Here is a 23,008-nt window from a genome sequence, read left to right as displayed (position 1 = left end):
TTGTGTATTTTTTAAGAAAACCTCCATCAGTAGAATTCTCAACGTTTTACTCATTTGCAGATCATTTCCTGTGCTGATTCACATGGAAAAAATGTTCTTTTTCACATATTCTAAACATATTACATGCAAATAATGTATTCCCATCAAAGTCAAATATAAGTAATGCAGAAAAAAATCAAGCACTTTGCTTTTAAAAATATTAATTTAAAGTCAATCTTTCAAAGCTGTGTTTTAAAGAAATATATCCTTGTTTATATTGCATCTTTCTTTGTGTTTCCAAAGTAAATGTAACTGTTTCACTCCATCCTTAACCTTAACTATGGCACAAAAGTTTAATCAAACACCTGGGTTTTTTTGCATACCTGTTAGAGCATGGTTGCCTGGAATAACTTGCAGGAAGAGTAGAAAAATTTGTGGTCTGCAATGTCCAGTAATAGTCAGAACCAGACCCTTCTGGGTCATGCCAGCCCTGACATATATGCATTTATCTGTGTTCTCAAGGCAACTGGGTTTCTGGTTTGGACGCAGATTCTCTGGACCTTTGCAGCTCTGGAGGTAAATAGCTCAGTACCCGTTGTCTCAGGGAACTAACCAGATTGCAGTTAGAGAAACCTGTGGAAGACAAATAAACAAGTAAAAATGATAAAACCAAAACATGGGTGTAGCATAGCTTCCTTTCAGTCTATTAATCAGTAGTGAAATTGTATTATCTATCCCTTCAGAAATGACTCACTCCTATCACTGTCTGTTCTGGTTTAGCCAGTCATTCTGGAGGTTCAGACAGCCAAAAAAGTACCATGAGTAATTCTTTCTCACTTCATCTTTTAGAAGCAGCCTGTATTTCTTTATTTTACTGTGCAGTGGTGGCCGCTAGAACTTTCAACCACTTTTATCCCCAAAGCTGTATTGTAAAATCCTCCAGAAAGTTAGGGTCAAGGTTGATAAATTGGGCAAGCTTTTCAAATGCAGGAGTAAAGGAAAGAAAGAGGTCTAGATTGAAGCTATGGTTCCCTTTTTCTGTTAGATTCTGCATTTGAACTTCCTCTCTTAGACTATCAGTAACTGCGACTAATAAGTACTGGAAAAACTCCATGGTTAGAGGAAGTGTTTATATAACTGTAATTTATGTGGATGTTTATTAAATATAGAAAAATTTCACAGGAACTATGACACAGTGCTTTCTGCCTCCAGTCTGATCAGCTCTCTCCTAAAAAAATATGCTTGACTTTTTTTAAGCTTGCTGCCTCATTTCATGAAGTAGGCATTCTGGTTTGGTCCAAACCTGCCTATATCCAGCATTATCCAAGTAGACAAAGGTGCAGTAAATGATCACTACTTTTTGGCAGCAGATTGATCGCTACTTTTTGGCAGCAAGACAAAGTAGAAGTAATCCTGAAAGCATGACTGTAAGTGGCTTTTTCCAAAGCTATGGTAGTTTGGAAGGCTCTTTGGACAGAGATCTTGGAAAAAAACAAAAACAAAAAAGGCATTTTTATTTATCTTGCAGAATAAAGGATAAAAATGATGTTATTCATTCAGTCCTGCCCTCCACTCTTCCTAGTCTCTCTACGATCTCCCAACATAGATGACCTTGAGGGAAGAGATTCGTGTTGCCACTTCATCAGAACAGAGTTGTCACCTGTAGAGAAGGGTAAAGAGCTTCCAGCAAGGGGAACATACCCCTGGAGCAGGGCTTGTGTAGTCACAGCCAAGCCTTCCCACATCTATTCTCCAGAGACACTATTACTACTATAGCATAAATTTATTTTGTTTATTATCAGGAGTTTCCCTATTGAAAGAAACTTTCAAAAGCAGCTGAATATTTTTTTTCATTTGTGAGGAAAAATCATAAAATGCTGCCTGACCAATCTACTAGCCTTCTGTGATGGCATGACTGGCTGGGTAGGTGAGGGAAGAGTGGTGGATATTGACTACCTTGACTTCAGCAAGGCTTTTGACACTGTCTCACCCAACACCCTTGTAGGCAAACTCAGGAAGTGTTGGATGAGTGGATGTTAATATTGATTCAGAACTGGTTGAATGGTAGCAGAGAGTCCAGTTGGACACTCATTGCCAGTGGTGTTCCCCAGGGGCTGGGACTAGGTCCAGTCTTGTGCAACACATTGATCCATGACCTGGATGAAGGGATGGATACATCCTCAACAAATTCACTGACTTTACAAAACCAGCAGGAGGGCTGATACCCCAGAGTCCTGTGCTGACATCCAGTGAGACCTGGACAGCCTGGAGAGTTGCATGGATGGGAAGCTCCAGAAACTCAACAGAGGCAAATGCAGGGTCCTGCACCTGGGGAGGAATAATCCCAGGTGCCAATGCAGACTGGGAGCTGACCTGCTGGAAAGCAGCTCTGCGGGTCCCAGTGGACAGCAGTCTCAAGCTGTCCAAGAGCTAGCAGTGTCCTTGTGACCAAGAAGGCCAATGGTATCCTGGAGTGCATTAGGAAGAGATTTGCCAGCAGTCTGAGAGAGGTGATCCTGCCCTTCTACTCAGCCCTGGTGAGGCCTTATCTGGAGTACTGTGTCTGGTTCTGGGCTCCCTGAGTAAGAGTTACATAGAGCTCCTGGAGCAGGTCCAGTGGATGGCTGCAAAGATGATTGGGGGCCTGGAGCATATCACTTACGGGACAGGCTAAGGGAGCTGCTGTTGTTCAGCCTGCAGTAAAGACGGCTGAGAGGAGATCTCATCAATGTCTGTAAGAACTGAAGCCAGGCTCAGCAGTGCCCTGGGAGAGGACAAGGGACAATAGGCACAAACTGAAACAGGGAGATCCATCTAAAAATGAGGAAGAGCTTATTTACAGCGAGAGTTACACAGCACTGGGCCAGGCTGTCCAGAGAAGTTGTGGGGTTTCATGTTACAGAGATATTCAAGGCCCTCCTGGCCACTATCCTGTGCAACCTGCTCTAGTAGAACCTGATTCAGCAGAAGATTGGACTAGATGATCTCCAGATGACATTTCCAAACCCAGTCACTCTGTGATTCATTGAAAAAGAGCTATTGTGTAACCTTTTCAACAAGGTTTTTCAATAACCTTTTCATCTGGTACCAGGTGCCATTCCATATATTACTAAGTGATCTACAATCCCTACCTCTACCTCCTCCTTCCCTCCACTAAATTTACTCTTGGATTTAGGACACTCAGTTTTAGTTGACAACAATGAATGGCTCTGGGCACTTAAATCTTCTGGCACTTTTGAGAGTCAGTGTGAGTGAGAATTGCTTAAGTCATCTCTCTCTGCCATGCTAAGGTTAAGGGCAAGCAAAAACAGTGTATTTTTTTAACACACATCTGCTAAAAATTGGTGTAAAATAATAATTTTACCCTATTAGATTGAAATTGAACCTGGATTATCCTACAATCTCTTTCTTGAGTTATTATGCCTCCATAAGCATAGACGTGCCCACTTCTGAGTGGAGCCCTGTAAGAAGGGCCAAACAAAAGCTTTCTGGAAATAAGAAATTTATTTACCCAAACTGTACAGTATGCATTTAATGTTAGTTATAGACCAGTCAGGTATAGGTAATATCATCTGGACTCTCTAAAATTTTCCAACAACAGGGAACATTGTGTCTGTTAGAATAAATAAAGTGGGAATAAAGAGAAGTGAAGACTTAGAAATACATGTGGTATGTGCAGTATAGATGTGCTCCATCTACTTCTACTCCTATTTTTTAATAAACATGGCAAAAAGTATCCAATTCATGCAGTCCCACATTTGTAGAAAAGCTACAGGGAGCCACACATTATCCCTGCATCAAATAATAACTTTTCTTTGTTAACAAAGAGTTAAATAAGCTTTAAAGCAAATATTGAAAAGAAATATTTAGTTTGTTTATCCTCTGGGAGGGCTTCCTCCTCTGAGATGAGGCAAGAATGTTATCAGTAAATTGGATAATCAGGAGCTGCTTAGCTGAGAAAAGAGGGTGGAAATGTATTTTAAATTCTAATTTGTCCTTGAACAGCATCAGACATGTTTCACATTTGTTACTAGATAATTTTCAAGCGCACTTTAATTTGGGGGAAATTGCTATCAATATGAAACTGCAGCTAATCCTCAGTCAAAACAGACTTTAAAAATGTTGACCAACATTTGCTGTTTAATTAGATGGAAAACAATAAGCATTTCTAGAACATCTACAATTAATATTTTAATATTACATTAGCCATGGTGATTTTTAACCAAAAAATACATTAAAACCACCAAACACCCTATTCAGTAGTGAGTAGGCTCCTGGTACCATTGCTTCTGGTATCAGCTCTAGTAAAGAACATAATGGCAAGCTCATTTCCTTCTGGTATCAGCTCTAGTGAAGAACATAATGGCAAGCTCAAGGTTTTTCAGAGGCCAAGGGAGGAAGCAGAATGCAAGTGGGGTTTTTATGTCCTGCTATGTACTTTTCTAGAGCTCACATGGGATATTGGGAGTTTACAGATAAGCAAATTAAGTCCATCTTCTTTCAAGCTGACCTTCTTGTTAAAACATTATTTTTCTCTTTAGAGTCCTTATCTACCAGAGTGGGACTGTTATGTGGATAATTACAATGCTGAATAGCTGACAAAAGCATTATCCAGAAGCAAAAATATTAGAAGCTTTTCCTTACTCTGAGTTGCAGAAATCTTAAAATGAGGCACTTAACAGAAATGCTTCTGCAAGAAATAGCACACTGCCATCATGTAGAGTAAAATGCCTACCCACATTTGCTTGTTGCTGTCCTTAATATAGAAGGATGTCTCAGAGAGCAGTGATCCTTGTGCCTCACATGGATCATCGCATGTTTTCCTGCTTTGGTAATAGGAATGCAAGTTACTGCAACTTCACCAATGCTCTTTTTAGAACTACTGAAATTTCAGTTTTCCAAGTATACACAATATGGAGCTGCTTTCCCCCTTGACATAAATTAATCTTGTACATTGAATGATGTTTTTAATTCTGAAGACATGCTCAGTTAAAAATGACATGTAATTGCATTGTGATTTCATTGTAGTTTCCTTTAGAACATGCAGCGAGTTGTTTGTGTCCATCATTTGACAGAAGTTTTTCTTATTCATTTAATTAGTAATTGGTGCCTTATGGAAGTGTAGGTGTGCTTTAGGCCAGTACTGAGATGTGTCAACTAATGAATTCTTTCAGGTTATAACAGTGAAGGCTGATTGCCTCTTTGACAGTTGTAAATGAAGTGTTTTTACTGCCCAGCCTGTGTGATTTCACTGAAATCAGTAGCTATTTCTGGAAAAAAATTACCAACACCCTGCCCGACCTCACTCCCCTCCAGCCTACACTTGGTGTGAAAGGTTTCACTTGAATGTTTTTCCATTGCTTGGAAATCAGGAAGAATTCACAGAAAACAGGAACAGATATTGGAAGGGGCTCTCAGGCAAATGGTAGAGTCACTGTTGCTGAAACTGTTTAAGGAAAGACTGGATGTAGCTTTCAGTGCTGTGGTCTGGTAGACAGGGTGGTGTTAGGTCATCGGTTGGATTGATGATCTCAGAGGACTTTCCCAAACTAGCTGATTCTGTGATTGTATATTTCCCATGCGGAAAAGAAACTGAAACACATTTTGGTATAAAATGTGGTTGTAAAATTCTGAAAGGTAGAAGCACATTGTGATTAACTGTAGAAATAACTTCCCTGAAAATTGATCCCACCAAAATGGTGTAATGACCCAGTTACTTATGGTGGTGCCCTGAATTCCCCCTAGTCCAAGCAAATCATGCTGTCAATACACCTGTAGCTTCTAATGAGATCCTCCTTAGCAATGTGTTATCCAAGGGAAGAAATGGCTTTGGAAAAGAAATCTGTGCATGTGGCCGAATCCTGACCAAGCACTAGATTTTAGCCACATTGTGTCACTTCTTATCTTCTGTTATCTTCTCTTACTCCATTTCCCATCTCTATCACTAGCTACTTAAAATGGAAAAAGGAGGGAGGAAGAGGAATTGTTGTCCTGGTAAGTCACACTTCAGCACTTTGCATACAAGGTCCATATTGCTGCAGGCACTGCCAGTCAGTTTGTGCTAACACAGACCTGCAACAGCACTGGGAGCTTGTGCTGGTGAGGGAGTGGTTCTAGCGCAGGAGGAAAGGCCCCAAACCCTCAGTAAGTCTGAAACAGCAGAAGGCCAGTGAACAACCATATATATATATATAAAACGGGAACTAAACATCTTATAGTTCTAATTGATTTTCCTGATCTTCTGGCAAATAGCATCTCTCATTTCAAGCCCACTGATGACGATGGAGACACATAAGCAACAGGCTGAGTTAAAAATCCATTAGCACAGAAGAGAGGACATCAAATCCCTCTCCTGAGCACACACTGTTCTTTTGTTCTGTAATTCTTTTCCCACATTTTCAGTAAGCTCACAGTCCTGGTCTTCATTTCACATCATAGTTTTTGTTCAGATTTCTGGTTTCTGTTTTCCAGCTCCTCTGTTATGGTACAAGGCCCTTGGAAGACAAAGGTTTTGGCACATGTGAGAGGCCTTGTATATTCAGCTGCTTTTTCAAAGCATTTCAATATGGGGAAAAAAGGCTGCAACTGATGACTTTTCATTTCAAAACATGTAAGAACAGAGCTGCAAATAACCTGGGCCTGTCAAAATGGAGATCTTGTTTGAAATCTGACTTTCATCATCTTCACCTCAGGAAGAGTTACTTAAGATGCTATGTTTACTAATACTACTGAGACCAAGATCAGCCATTCATCTCTGCTTGTCCTCATTTGAAATAACACATCAAGCTTAATTTCTCCATGTCCCTTGTCCTGTTTAGTTCTGTCACCATCGCCTCACACAGTCAAGTTTATGCCTATCCTCTCTGATATGTTTTCCATTTCAGCCATGCAGCCCAGTTCAAGGACCTATAAGCACAGGTTCATCAATCTTGAAAATTATCTAGAAAAGTAGGTATCAATAAATCTGTGCCAGTTTGTTCAGAGCACAGAATGTTAGACATGATTTAGCATCTTTAGTATTTAGAGGACAGGGACTTTTTCTTTCAATAATATCTGTTAGTTTATTTACCATAGTGTTCCAGCATCCTAATTAACATTTAGATGATCAAAACCTGAGATGATATTTTAAGAAGTGCGGAGGTGGATATTTCCTTTCAGGGATAGACTTTTATAGCAAAGCTGCTGAATATGTGAAAAGTGGATTTTGAAAAAAATTCTTATGGCCAAATTTTTAAAAGGCTTTATTTTAGCAGGTATATTTTTCATCCCTTAACTGTCTTGCAGAAAAACCTGCCTATTACTGCCTCCTTTTTTTCTCAGCATGTCATTTCTAAAGAAAACTATGCCACTAGGAAGTCAATTCTAATTTTATGCACTGTTATGTAGCCTGCCTACACATTAGGCAACTGTTCTTGCTATTTAAACATTGGATATTGTAATGAAGAAACTGGGGTAGGCACTCAAATGGACCCACACCTCTCAATGAGATATAATCTAAAATGTATTCAATTGAAAGGGTAGGTACCATGATTGGATATCAAGTCCTACTCTACAGAACATAAATATACAAGCTCCAGCTTCTCTACACACCCTGTTTGGTTTAGAGTGGCACAGGGTAAACTCATGGGAACAGGTTACTTCAGGCAGTCAAGACATCAGGTCAAGACCTGATAGCTTGCTCCCAGGTTAAGGATTCCTCCTCTCATATGGTTGGACATCCCTGAACAATGTGCTTCATCCCAAGAAATTATAAATTTAACATGCCCAAAGCTCTGTACTTTTTGATCTGGCAGATTTAACTGTAAAAAATCCAACCCAGAACTTAATAAAGAAAAAAAAGGTACTACTAAAGAGTAACTCTTTGTTACTCTTAACAATTTAAATTCTCAATCAGGTATAAGGTATCAATGACTTCCAGTGTTCAGCCCTCTAGGGTGGCTGGGGAAATCTGTGTTCAGGCTTTGATCTGTGGCTCACCTGATGAAGTACAGAGGTGAGGATCTGCACCTCTGTACTCTCCAAAATGTCAGCTGGGGAAAGAGATGGGGCAGCATCAGTTAAAAAATATAATCAGAAGGGTGCCAGGCATTAGGACAGAGCATAGTTCCCCAGGTGGCAGGAGGCACCTAGGGAGGCTGGAGGCTGAGGAAGGGTGAGAAAAGGACTTCCCAGCTCATTCTTACAAACCAACCTAGTGGTTTGGATTAATTAGGCTCAAAGTTTTTCACTTTAAAGATCTGGATGTCTGGTGTAGAATATGCCATCATCTGATCTCCCCGCAGCTCTTGATTGAGATAGAGCAGGAGAAGGAGAAACACTTGTCCAGCAGCAGCCAGCCACAAGGGCAGGAAGCTGCTATAGAGGAATTTTTTAAAATAGTCATCTCAGTCGTCTCTTTCAGCATCAGAGCTTTTATGCAAAACCAATTAATTAAAAACTAAGAAGGGGGCATGAGAGTAGAGTGCACAAAGGCTTAGAGATAACTGCAGAGGCACCAGTCCCATTTAAGGGATTTCCTCTTTTTGAGGTGACATTCTAAACCCTTCACTGCTGCAATACTGGCCCAGCTTGCTTAAAATTCTCCATTTCCCATAAACTTTGGCATGGATGAAGTTTTCTGGTGACAACTGTAAATGCATTTAGGGAGAAAGGGGCAAGACACTCATTATTTTTATCAGCCTCCCACAGCAGAAGTTGAGTTCTATGGAAATTATGTAATTTTAAATATATTTATTTTTGAAAGTTTTAAATCAAAAGAATTTCTGAGTGATATGTTCCTCTCAGCTGGAATAATAAAAAAAAGGTGGTTGGGTCATAGCTAGATAAGCTGGAGGTGACAGTCTCTCTGTGTCTCTTTCCCTTCCTCTTTCTCTCTTTTATAGACCTGAACGTTTTTATCCTCTCCTTTCTGTTTTTTTTTTCTCCCAACTTTGGCGTAAGTGCCTAATATAGTTATGTTTATACAGCCAGTATAACATCATGTTGTTACCAACATCTGCAGTTTTCTTTGAAATTTCTCCAAGCTGTAGGGTTCGTTCTCCCTCTCCAGTTATTAATCTTATGGTGAGACTTGGAACAACAGGCAAAAAGCATCAGCCAGCAGTGCTGTGGCCATAGTTGTGCTGGCCAAGAGGATGACACAGGTTCCCTTTGTGTGTCTGTAGCAAGCAGATTCTCATTGCATTACTTAGGAAAAATGTGACATTCCTAAAATGCACAGTAGTTACTAAACTGCTTTTGTAAGGAAACACAGACAAAAAGAGTTGGAATCAAATTCTGCCCTGTTACCTCTGTCTTTCTCTGCCTCCAAATATTTCCATTCACCTATATTGAGGTGTTCTGTTTCTATTTAGGCTTCCTCCAAAAAAGATTTAAATTTACAAAAGTGATGCAGTGTGTTCTTTTAGTGGTATTTAAGGTCATATTATCAGAACAGTTTAAGATTCAATTTTCCATGACCGTTCTGGAAAACCGAGCCACTGGTTTAGATATTCAAATGGGACCTGACCCAGTCACAGAGTATTTCTAGTGAGGTGTTATTAAACATGTCCTGCTTCTCAAAACAATGCATCCTTCTAGACCTAGGTGCCTGGATACATTAGCTGATATCTGAAGAAAATTACTCATTTGTAAGTTTATTTAAGACCTACTCTGGCCTGAAATGTCCTCTATTTTTCCAGTGAAAGACTGTTTCTTTTGTCAGTTTTGCCTTTTTTTCCTGTTTGAAAAAGGAATACCAGCCTGTATAGACTTGGAGATAGTTGATACATAAATGAATATGTCACAGGGGACATTTGTTCTAAAGTCTGTGTGTTTTTTTCTCTGTATGAATTTCATAACCACATAGACTACTTCATTCACCAAAGAGGACATGTTAAATGTTCGTGGACACTATAAGTCAGCTAAACATGTCTAGTAATTTCCACTCTAAACCCCCACTTTTAGAGTTGGCAATTTTTATAACTTAAACACCAGCATCTGGGCCAAAATAATGTTAGTGCAAGCTCTGACAGTTTTACCCCTTATTCCCCTAAATGAGAGCCATTTCATACAAATTTTGGCAAGAGACAAAGTCAGTGAGCCCATAAGAAAACTCATGAGGCCGTTAATCACTTTGTATTTGGAATAAGGCTAACATGGGACTCAAGAGATGATGCTTAAAGACACACACTGACTGAGGAAAGTAAAAAATAAATGTTGAATAGAACTGCCCATTCATCAAACACTGTCTGCTCTGTTTGGTGAATGAAGTAGTGTGCCTTGAATAAAAATAGTGAAAATTACATCCCCAGACAGCAACCAAAAAGCAACTGAGCAGAATTTTGTTCTGTCCTGCTCAGTATTTACCAACCAGCTTAAGGAACCTTAGCAAAGGTTTTTGGAGAAGAAGGTAGGAGGGATGATTACTTTTTGAAGGTAATAGCAAAGCTATAAAATCTGTTAGTTTACTCCCCCTTTGAGTGAAAAACAGATAAAAAAGTACTTGGGTTGCTCCAAGTAGAGCTTAATTGTTAAGCCTTTAGTTCCTATATTTCTGATCCACCACTGACTGAAATTATTCCACGTGGGCTAAGATATAGCAGTGACTGCTGTATGTGAGTATCAGTAGCTTCCAGCTTTGCTTTAAGGTTGGTGTAGGGGAATATCTATTGGTGGGAATAAACAGTAGGCTGTAATCAAGCCATCAGCTATTTAGGGGGACAGAATTCAACCTAGACAGCGATGGTCAGGCTTACAGATCATCAGTGTGTGTTCAGCAGATGTCCCTGAGGAGACTGTTAGTGCCTGAGACTTCACTTATTGGAGCACTGCACCTTCCAGACAGTGCTGTAACCAGCTCAAATGGGAACCCTCTCCTTACCCTTCCCCTGCTTCAGTCCAAAGAAAGATTAACCAGGGGAAGTAAGCACGCCACAGAGAGGCTTTCAACTTCAAACAAGGCCTGGTACCCTCTGGCAACAAAAGAAAATTATCCTCAAATAGTCTCTATTGTGTTGTTGTAGCTATTGCTATAATTGTTACTATCTTTGTCATTGTCAATTTTTTTTTTTTTACTTTTATGAGTCATTAATACCACTTATTTTCTATTATTTAATGTATGTTCAGACCAAATTCCCAACTTTCTTATGATTTCCAGGGGAATTTATTGGGAAACAATGTTTCAACACATTGCTATATCCTGTGCCACTACTTTAGGCATAATGAAATATCTCTTATACCGGTACATGATTGTGGAACTCTCCCTGTAATCACTCAGCTTTAAATAACATCCTTGCAAGATCCGTGTTCTGCCTTCTTTTTCACTATTTTAAAGTACCATATGTCTCCTAAAACCTGCCCCATTCAGGCGTCTGCATGGTCAATAAGTGTGCATAAATGGGAGGCCAGAAATTGATGCAATGAGTCAAACCCTGGTCTCATTTACACCTGTACTGAATGTAATCTCTTATCTGTGATGTGAACTGTGATTGTGGCTCATGTCTGAATCTCAGAAACTTTTGGGTCAGGTACGATGTTGTTATCTGACTCCTGGCATGCACTAGTTTTGAAACAGCTTAGCCATAGTTCTCCGAGTGATTTAGTGTAATGGGGAAGAGAAACTGAAGAATTGTTCTGTGGCAAAAAAAAAGGTGTTTCTTGTAAAAATGCCATTTTCAGAGCTTGAGATATGGTGGTTAAGCATAAACACAGCATAAATTATTCTTCTCCAAGCTCCATAGTTATTCCTCAGTGGGAAGCAGGGAGATGCAGGGAAGTTTTTCCCAAGCTAGCCCCACCATAAATCAAGTAGTTAGAACTGAAAATGGGTTGAAGATTGGAGCTTTTGGTAGTTTCAGGGATTTCATTTTGTTTTAAAAAGCCTTCTTGTAGACTCAAGGGTGTGACAGAAATACTTTTCCTCTCTTTGAAGCCAATGGAAATACAGTATTGTTCTTTTGTAATTGTCTTATTCATTTTCACATGACCACAGACTTCTGTTCTGAAAGAGTTGGGGTTTGATTTTTGAGAGCAACTCAGATGCTTCACATTCATTTTGCACATCATTTGGGCGCACAAATGTTTTGACAAATGTGGATCTTCTGTGATCACATGGTTATAAAATGTAAGGACCACCATCCACCTTATAAAGTTAACATTTAAATGTGCTGGAAGGACACATAACATAGCCAGCAGGAAGGACTGTGTGGCTGTCTGCCTCTTTACAGATAAATCTTAGGAATACCTTGGTACCGAGCAGCACAAGAGGAGAATTAGTCCCGGCGTAAGCACTGATGTGTTGCATAGGCCAACTGTGATGTCATTTTGCTTTTCTCATTCTGCCCTATAAATATAATGAAAAACTGTGAGGGAACTACTCTTTTCTCGGTGCCAATCATGGATCACCATGAGGGGTGATTCAACATTCCATCATCCGTCATAAAAGTGCAAAGCCACAGAAGTCAATGTTGGTTTGGACATGTGTAATTGAAAAGAAACTATAACTGAAAAAATCCTCCCAGCACACTAATCCAAGTGCAGCCATGCAGGGAAAAGAAACAAATAAACAGGCATGTGTTCTTCTAAGAAATCCTGTGTTTGCTACAAAAAAAGACCCCAGAAAAGAGGATAGAAGGATGCCTGTGCACACTGAAAGGTGCCTAAAAGGGGAAACAAGTGGTTGGCAGGCACTGACCCCACTCACTTGAAGTCCCTGGGGCACACCCCCCACTCAGCCCCGTTCAGTCCCTATCACTCCAGCAGTCTCTATAGGAAGGTGGTGAGGATCTTTGTTCCCTGTCCTAAAGGAAGCACACAGGTGAAACATCTGAGCCTGGCTCACTGCAATAACCCATGGCTACCTCAGTCTGCTTTACCAGGATTGCATGTAGCCACTTCAGACACCTCTTCCTCTGAAAGTGGAACACAAGGCTTGGGTTTTGGCACCAACTTGATGAAACCTTCCCTGAAGTGCTTCTTTCTGAGGTAGCACTTCACTGAATGAAATTGACAGCATGTACATAACTAATGAGCTAAAGGAGTACTTTCAGATGCAGGATCCTTCTTACTGATATTTATCATGTCTGACTAATGAGGGCTGGTTAAAATGTCAAGAGTTTTTAGGGTTTTTATTACCTTGTTTCATACTGACTTTCACTGTAGATATAATGAACAGATATGTTGTTTACTCCTTCTCTTTACACAGTCCTGTAGGGGATAAAAGAGTTGCTGCAGCATCCCTGCTTCTGCATAGTTTAGGAAGTATTATGGTTGTATGAATAAAAGTGACTGTTCCTGCCTGGAAGCAAGCAGACTTGGGTCTGTCATTTAAGAGTAGGTCCTCGCTGAAGCTAATACAGAACTACATTTGGCCTAGTGGGAGAATTCTGCTTCTTTAAAGCAAAATTTCTGCTGTAGCTCCCCTACCTGTGACACATAACTTTTCTACCGACAAGGGAGGAGGGTATAGTCAAACTTGTGGCATTCTCACTTCCCCGCTCAGGGACATGCAAGGAGCCCTTCCTGCACCCTCTGAGCACTGCCCAGGGTGGTGACAGCAGCAGACCCTGGGAGAAATTGTCAGTATTGTTTTGAGCATGTGTAAAGAAAAGAAACTACAACTGAAAAAATCCTCACAGCACACTAATCCAGAGCAACCACACAAAACCTGGGCCTCCACTGATGGCCCAGTTCTCCAGAGCTGCTCCAGAGCTAGGCTGCTCCTTCAGTGGCTCCCTCAGCCATACGCAGCCATGCCAAGACCTTTCAAGACAACAGAGGGGTTTTGCTTGGTGCTCATGAGGCAGACACACTGTTGGTCAGATTATCATACAGCAGAGCATAATCCAATATAAATTTAAAGGCAGCAACAGCCTGGAAAAGAGCCTGGGGGACAAATGCCTAAAATGGAGAGACAGTAAAGAAAATGGGTGTACAAATGTGAATTTTTAAAAGTAGGTAAGGCAAAGAATGCTGTCAGTATTTGCTCTACTGCAACTGACCCCATCAGCTCTTTCAGGTCACTTGTTTAAATGGATGGAAACTATTGATTTTGTCTAATTCAGTCTTTGCTGTGCATTTCACAGGGACAAACGCTAAGCACGGCCTGCGCTGTAAGGCGTGCAAGATGAGCATCCACCACAAGTGTGCCGACAGTATCGGGCAGCAGCGTTGCATGGGCAAGCTGGTAAGTGAGCAGCGCAGAGCAGCTTGTGCTGGAGCTGCTTCTTTGTGTGCCCAAACCCCAGGTATGCATTTATCTGCTGCATTAACAGAACACACACCAGATTGCTTTGCTGAGGTGGGAAAAGCTAAGCCAGGTGGTGCCCTGTTGTCAATTTGGGCAATTGCTGCTGCACAAGGATGCAAACAAAGCCAAGGCACAAATCCAGTCTGCTTTGTGGATGTGAAAATACAGTTACAGAATACAAATTTAGCTAGCTAACAAAATTAATTACCTTGATTTCAACTGTGCTTGCTGTAGTGTAAACCTCTCAAAGAATGCTGTAAATTAATCATAGTATTTCAGTAGGGTTTAACAAATGAAAAATCCTTCAAATTATGTTTTATTGTTTTCTCCACTGTTAGGGCTTGAATAAAAAACCTAATCCACCTTAAAAAGAAAACCAAGGGATATTTCACAGTAAGACACAGCAGAGTTTGCAGCAATCTCTCAGCAAGAGAGGAGGAGAGGCTGGGGGGAGCCTGCCCCTGTAAGGACACAGCACTTTGGTGCCTTCTGAGCAGCAATATCTTGCGATTGGCAACGACAGTACACTGTGTCTGAGACAATTCTAACCCACCTTGTTGACTATTATGGGACTATGGTTCCTTCTGGTTACTTTTGGCAAAAGAACTTAGAAAAATACCAATTGGAATATGAAAAGTGAATAATACATAGATTCATGTTTCATATGTTCTCAGATTTGTTGTTACTTGAAGACACTTGAGACAACTGAACTAAAACCAAACAGTTTCACTGTGTTAAGTGATGGGAAAACACAAGCACTGACTTCAAATGTGCTACAAACCCCAACTTTCACTGGAAAGATCTTTCTGTCCGAGTGCTCACTGAAAGCTATTGCTGCTTATATCCCTGAGGCAAGTCTTCATGCATCTAAACCACAATCATAGTTCTAGTATGAGGCATTCTGGTATAGGGAATTGGTCTGTGAAGAGCTGAATGACAAGCCCTGCACAAGGCAAATATTATCCCATGTTAATTGATTCATGCATGTCTTGATTCCAGCCTCAGCTCTTGTGGTTACTACTTTACAAGAACAAAAAAAGAGAGACCAAATTTACATCAGGAAGTAGTCAGCAAAGTCACAGAAGTTTTGTGAGCTCATGCTGATGCTCTGTCTGAATCTAGCTTGAGGGCAGACAAAGGCTGAAGAATCTGGAATTTATTCCTCTAAGACTACAAGACTATCAGTCACCTCAATCTTTTTCAGTTTTTTCTGCAGCCCATTACCTGAAGAACTAGTTGTCTATCAGGTTTTGATGTACACTGAGCAGAAGATATGGAAAACATGCACATCTCTTCAAATCTTCCTCACTTCTCACTATGACTAGAAGTTCTCACAGCCTGCAGACATTAGAAACTGGAGAGACCATTTGTGAAATTCCAATGTCTCGCAGGCATTCATTTTGAGTACTAGGAATTTCCCTGAATTGAGATAAGATATTTAGAGCGGTATAGGCACCATTATTTGCCATATTGTGGTATTGGTATTCTTTAATGATATAGCTTGAGTTTTTATGGTGCATTTTTCTACAAGTGGACACTGTGGAAATATCTGGTAACAGCTTGGAGAGCTTTTTGACCTTACAAGACCAAAAAAAAAAAAAAAAAAAGGAAAAAAAGGCAGTGGAAGCTGAACCTACAGTCAGTCAGCAGTAAATGTTAGAAAAAAACCTGTGGGAAGGTTCTGAATTCTTTGGATTTCACATATGTATATGTAGGAACATGAGGATTTGGAGTTAGGGTGGGGGAGGATAGTCACATGTTTAACAAATACAATACAATGCAAATTCACATTCTATAAGAAGATAGGGAGAGGGAAACTTCCCAGAACCTCTAATGATTCAGCACTTCTACTAAAATTAATTAGTTTTGCTTTTGTGTAAAACAAAAGAACAAGGAGATCTGAAAATGAGCCCCTCTTCCACATAAATATAGGAAACTTGTTTTTTTCTAGGCGAAAAATCAAATAAACATCTGATCTCTAAACCTCACAGTGACTGTACAAGAGGAGGCAAATTTCCAGCCTCACCTTAATGTTCCATCATTAACCAAAGAGCTGAGGCTATTTCTACTTCATCAATCAAGGCAAGCAATGCACTTCACTCGTGTTTGCTTTTTCTCCCTCCAGCCAAAGGGATTTCGACGGTACTACAGCTCGCCACTACTCATTCACGAACAGTTTGGCTGCATCAAAGAAGTGATGCCTATTGGTAGGTTTTGACTGCTTTTCCATTCAGTCTTCCCTTGGCAATGCTCTGCAACAGCAGCGGCAGAATTCCAGCCATGGTCTTTACCCTCAGCAGCCGTCCAGCTCCTTTCGGTGACTGGATGCCCTTCTGCCACCTCAGGAAAGGACCACTTCAAAGATACAAAGCTGGAAGAGGAGAGGGTGTGTTCATTGTGTGTTTCACTCAAAACCCTGTGTGCATACCTCTTAGGAATTACCCTGCTTATCATAACAACTACCTGAGATCAAGGTAGGAACTTAGGAAGGAAGAAACACTGAAATATTGAGATGAGGGCCTGAGCTGGGAAAAAAACAAATAAAAGACAGGGAGATCAAAATAGCAGGGGGCATTCAAATCACTGGTCCAGCTTTTGAGGGATGCTGCTAGGTTCCTGTCCTTTTTCATCCATATTTTTTACTTTCCTCATATTTTTCCTTATTGATCATGTCTACACATTGTCTGCTCTTGAAAGACCACTTTTTTCTCACTGTAATACCAAATTTCTGAAAAGAAACATTTTGAAATGGAGAAGTTAAGTCTATTCTGGAAAATATTTTTCCCCATCAGTACTCTAACCAGGCAGACCTGGAATTGCAAAAAAATCAAAGCTAAAAGTAGGCAGTCAGATTAAAACTACTTGTCTAATGACATTTGCATTCTTACTGTCATCAGTTTAAAAAAAATTAATTACAAGGATTTCATCTAAGTTTCTCTTTCTCAAAAACATCCATCATTTTTATCAGAAGTAATCGAAATATTTCGAATAAACTATGGCTAAAAAATGAGGTGTGCTTTGCTCTAATCAAAATTTAAAATCTGTTGTATTTTCTCAGTACTTTGAAATTTCTCTCCATCTACATAGTGGCACAAATATACTGTTTTTTACATGCCCACAGCTTTGTGTCACAAGGGAAGTTAAGGTCTAAAAATGCAGGATGTAGAAGAGAGTTGAACTGAATTTGCTGGTTCCCATTGAAGGCATCCATTTCTCTTCCATGGGAGATTATTTCTGTGGCTAGCTATGAGGGAAAGCTACTCTTGAGAGCAATCCAAGAAGCCACAAACATGGATTAGAACCTCCTGGTACTCTGTCATATAGGTAGCACCAGTGATGTTTAGGGAAGGAGAATGGCAGGTGAAGAGAGACAAGGCAATGGCCGAGAATGGAAGAGCCAGGATGAGAGGAGGATGTTCTTTCTGGGAGTAGAGAGGCAGCAGAAAATTGATAGCAATTCCATTAAATTCAACACTCACTTTTTATCAGGATGGTCTCTCAAATTGTTTCTAAGCACATCGCTCAACCTCTTGGTAGAGGCAGGTGTTGCTCCAAGTTAAGCAGCAACATGACCAGAAATATTGTCAAGGTATTGATTGATGCACGTTTTGCTCCTTCTGTTTCAGCCTGTGGAAATAAGGTTGACCCTGTGTATGAAACTCTCCGCTTTGGGACTTCCTTAGCCCAGAAAACCAAAAAGGGAAGTTCTGGAAGTGGGTCTGACTCTCCCAACAGAAACTCTGTAAGTATCCCACATCTTTCTTCCATTTTCTTTCTGGAGGAGCAACAGATATTCATTCACATGAGATTGTGCCAGAGTTCACAGAACTTGTATTTCAAACTGTAAAAAAACCCTAAAATCTTACTCTCAGCTTCCATATAGAGACCAGAAAATTTGTTATTTTTGCAAATTCAAGTTTTATGTGTCTTTTAGATGACCCTTGAGAAAAAGAGAAAAATGGCAATTAAATTAGTAAACTGTTTTTATCAGATTTGAAAAGGAAATATTAATCTTTTTTTTTTTTTTTTTGCATATCGATATAGAAGTGTAGCAGAGATATTGAATGGTCAGGCTGGAGCAGATGCATAGTGCCTGTTGTTGATGGTGGTCATTTGCCCTTCATACAAGTGATAATGATGAGTTGGAGTCCTCAGAACCTAGATGTAAAAGTACATGATCCCAGACAAAATTAAGACACTGCTACTGCAACAAAGCAAGGGACTGGGATCTCCACCCCTTTCCAGTGCAGAATCATGAGGGGGGCATTACAGATCGGGGCTTCTCTCTCCTTCTACTTCACCTTGCAGGTGGTGTCCAACCCCAAACACAGACAAGTGTGATAAGGTTGTTGTATCCAGATAGTGAGGTTTTAGCCTTAATGTTTGTCATTCACTCTCTCTAGTCATAAAAGTCACTGTCTTAAGGACCATGGCAGAAGAGGTACAGAACAAGGGAAGTGGTAGCTCCCATGGCCATGCCTTTGCTATATCCATACCTTGTTCAACAGTAAAAATTGCCATTTTCTTCCTCATACTAGTATTGGGATCCCCGAGATCAGGAGCTCCTTCATGGTGTTGAAAGAACATTTCCTACCTTCTCAGCCTCTCATAAACAGGCGCTTACACCTATGTTTGAGGTTCTCTTCCATTCCCAAGAGATCCTCACCAGGTCACCCCTAACCCCCTCAAAAAAAACCCAAGGAAACAAAAAACAACAACAACAACAACAAAATCTCACCTGAATCATCCACTGGAGGCTAAAGCTGATTGTCATCTCTAAAAATCAGACCCACATTATCTGACAACCTCTTCTGCTCACACTTCATAAGACAAGTCACTGGGCACAGAGATGAGATGAGATGAGAGTTGGTCTTCAGGTCTCAAAGGAAATACATATATGCTTAATATCAAGTCATGCTAATATCTGTATATGTTTGTTTCCCTGACATTAAAATGCATGCTCACAGGCTGACCTGTGATCTCAGGTGGTATAGGTGAACTCTAAACAATCAATTCATGTCAGACAGGAAAGAAGATAAACTCATTTAAGCAAGAACTAAGTGAAGTCTGCAAGGGATTTATTAAAGGACATGTCTTCTATCCACTCCCATTTGTGCCTTAAAAGGAATTTGCTAATTCCCTTATTTTTTTAAACTCAAAGTGACTTTACCTTCTGTCGCATTATTACATTTCTTTCTTTCAATTATTTAATTTCCTTTGAAACAAAATTTCTACAAATGTAATTATTGCTTTCTAAATCAATAAAGTTTATGTTGAATTATAAATGAAAACTCAAGCGTAGAAATCACTAATATTGCGTCAGCTTACTCCAGGGAGCTGATCATAACTAGGTGGGGTGTGGGCATAAAATTGGGAAAGCAAGTTCATTACAGGAATTTCTCCAGGGTATTGAAGCTGAGAGAGAATGTAACATGTGTCAGAATACAGGAAATAGAGCGCATTAGAGAATTGAATAAACAGACCTGAGAAACCGTAAATTTTGCCAGCACAAGCTTGTGGATTGAGACAAGGATAAAAAACAGGGTAGACACAACCGTGAAAAAAATGATGAAGCTCAGGACCTTTAAAACTGATGTGTGACCTGGGAGTAGGTTCTGACCAGTGGCTGCAACAGGGATGTGGCACAGAGCCCTTAGAGGCACATGTAGTTTATAACTCAGAGGGACTATGACCTTTCCCCAGTGATCCTCCCTTCTGAGCTGCTCTGCTCCTCTCCAAGCAGAAGCAGCAATGCAGCTGTGAGGCTGCGCTGAGTCCCAGCCCTTGGAGATGGAATGTGCTTCAAGGTTCTGCCATGTCACCAAACTAGGGACACAGGGACACCTGGGTGTGTCCAAGCTGTCCAAGGCCTCACTCTGGGTCAGCACAGCAAAGGTGCTCCCACTGAACGTGATGAAAAGCAAAGGTAACTGGCTTAGGAGCTGTAACTTGCCCCTACAGCCATGAAGCTTCCATACTGCATGCAGTTCATGTAGGCAGCCTCTACTCTCTGCAGAGACAGCCACCTTCCTTTAAACTAGCTGAAGTATTTTTAACATGACTGAGCTGTGTGGACGTACTCATTGATTTTTCCGCCCGGATTCTGCATTTCCCATAAAAGAAAGTGGCCATATGCTCCAGATTTACTACCTACTGCTTGCTTCAAAACTGTGCTTCTGCAACCCACATTTATACAAAAAGGCACTTGAGGTGATGTAAATGTGACTCTAGTTCTTGTTAGGTTTTTTGCGGATTAGGTCCTCTCGAAAGCAGCTTTGCACCTCTATCTTTTCTATTAAACCATTTGTCATGTATCTGTTCACTGAAAAATCATTAAGGGTAAATGAGGTTGCCTCAGAAGGTTTTGGATGAAGTAAATACTGAAGAGACAGTCACTACACATCCCACATGCACTAGAACTTAACAAAATAACATTAATTGCTAATCAGCAATAATTAAGCTAATCTGTGAAAACTGAGGAACATGTTGTAGCAATGAGCTGAAAAATAGCTGGGACTTAGTCTTTCAACAAAGCCAATCTTTCTCTTCTCCACCCATCAATAAGAATCCATAGATATGCTCTACAATGGATCTGTGTAAACTTTGCTATTGCAGTGCCTTCTCATCCTTGGGTGGCCTATTTGGGCAAGATGCAAGACAAACATGACCTGCTGCAAAAGACTGAGTCTAAAGACAAGGAGCAACAGAGCAAAGTATATATTCTTAAAACAGCAAGGGAAACAAGATAGCCGCAAGACACCTGTGGCACAAATCTACTTTCAACCCCTTTGTTCATTGTTTTCCTTCATGGAGAAATAGCTAGGAAAGTACTGGATAGGAGAAATAAAATTGTGAAAGCACTTTCTAAAAAAAGCTTTGCTGTCAACACTAGTAAAAGGGGATAAAACAACATGTAAAATCTATAAAACAAGTCAGATTCTGCTCCCTAAACAAAAACAGAAATGTTCCTGTGATACAAGCACAGGACTGCAAAGCAATAGAGCAAACTGTGTGTACAGTACAGTTGTAAAGTGTCATACAATAACATTAAATCCTTCTTGTGACTTAAAATTTGTAAGCTAGAAAAAAAAATCTTGGGATCAATGATTTGGAATAAATTTACGTTTATTCAGATTAGAGAAAGCACCTGACTCAAGTTCAATCTTTGGGTTTTTTCTGGTTATCAAAGATGTAGGCAGTTAAACGACTGAAGTTCTGTTAAGGTCAGACCTGCACAGAGTTGTTTGGAGCAGCTCCTTATTCCTGTTGGGCTATACAAGGAGAAGCTGACTACCCAACCAAGAAATCTGTATGCAGAGTATATTTCTGAGGCTTGAGATTATGTCATCCCACATTTTCCTATACCCTGGAACATTGGGTCCCTAATCATGACTGACACTAATATGGTACAAAAAAGAAATCATAGTAATTCTGAAAGCAACACTTAGGTTTCAATTTCCCTAAGCATACTGGCCAGATGACTGTTTAAAAAGAAAGTGAGGGAAGATATTTAAAGACTGACTTCATCCACTTCATTGCACTCTAGCTATTTATTTTTCAGCCTTTTAACAGAATTAAAATGACCCTTACATTACAGTTATTTTACTGAATAATGTGTTCACAACTGATATATTAAAATTCAGTAGTTTCAACTAATGTTCAATCTCCCTGGATGATAGCTATTTAGTATACCTGCAGAATCTGCAAATTCCCTCATGCCCTTTCTCTCTTGTTCAGAGAAGCACATTGCTCAACATAATCCTTTGTTCCTTAACTTTCACTTTATTTTATACTGAAGAAATCTTTTGTGCTCCAGACTCCAAACTTGGTCTGGAATTTTTTTTCTGGGCTTCCACTGCTCCCTGTGCAGTAGGTATGTGTTGTGCATCATCACATCCAGTGTTCTTTCCATCTCGCTCAGCTGACTGTGCTCTGCACTCTCACCACTCAAGTACTGCATTTCCCAAAGGTTCTTGCTGTGGTTTTATTTCACTTTATCAGTCCCTTTTTCTGATTTATCCTGTCTCATTTGCTGTTTCTGTCCCTGCAGACAGCTGACTTGGTAGAAGTTCTGGAGGAAGGCAATAGCTCTGCAGGCACCCTCGACATGAGCAGAAAACGCAGCAACAGCGGTGAGTGCCCCCAGGCCAAGACAGCCCCCCCAGCTGAAAAGGCCCATGTACAGCCTGTTTCAGAGCAGGGTTATGGCATGGTCAGGTTTTAGCAGTGTCCTGATTTCCAAAGCAGGAGGTGAATTGGTGCAAAAAATTTGGGGAATGCTTTTTGCCATTCAGATGAAATTGCAGCCACCACTTTCCTTAATGTGGCGTGTCGAAAAGTGCAACTGGACAAGGTTCATGTCCATTCCCTATCTCCTAGATTTACTTCGTGATCATGACCGTAGACTTAACATGCTTCACTTTCACATTGGCAAAGTGGAACCAAAAAAGTACTTTTCCATACGTTTGATTTTTCCACATGATTTTGTATATCATAACCTCTTTGGGACAAAAACCGAATCATAAAAGATCTTTGTAAAATACACAACACAGTGAATTTTGATTGCAATTGCATCTTCTCAGTCCAACTGTAGTACATGCCCAGTAATATTAATGGCCCAATTCCTTTGTTTGATTTGCAGTAGAAAAGTAATGTTTTTTACAGCATTGGTTTGATGGGATTTGAAAACCATCATAGCATCATGAGTTTGGTAATGAAATTTCAGCCACCAAGAGTTGGTGTTTGTGACCACGTTCTTGAATTTAGTCATGGTGGTAAAGTCACACACAAAAGGAGTTGTTG

The 23,008-nt window shown here is 40.2% G+C and overlaps 1 protein-coding gene across 1 annotated transcript in view; it reads left to right on the top strand.

Annotated features, from left to right (window-relative positions):
* STAC (SH3 and cysteine rich domain) overlaps positions 1-23,008 on the top strand; it is a 70,578-nt gene that overhangs the window by 27,897 nt on the left and 19,673 nt on the right. Inside the window, exons 3-6 of the mRNA XM_009095934.4 lie at positions 14,043-14,143; positions 16,332-16,413; positions 17,833-17,948; positions 22,257-22,338. Of these exons, the coding sequence (XP_009094182.2) occupies positions 14,043-14,143; positions 16,332-16,413; positions 17,833-17,948; positions 22,257-22,338 (381 nt within the window). The remainder of the gene's footprint in view (positions 1-14,042; positions 14,144-16,331; positions 16,414-17,832; positions 17,949-22,256; positions 22,339-23,008) is intronic.

The sequence above is a fragment of the Serinus canaria genome, chromosome 2 (genome assembly GCF_022539315.1).
Source record: "Serinus canaria isolate serCan28SL12 chromosome 2, serCan2020, whole genome shotgun sequence".
Lineage (NCBI taxonomy): Eukaryota > Metazoa > Chordata > Aves > Passeriformes > Fringillidae > Serinus > Serinus canaria.
The sequence above is the reverse complement of the archived record's forward strand: the minus strand, read 5'-3'. Positions and strand labels throughout refer to the sequence as shown.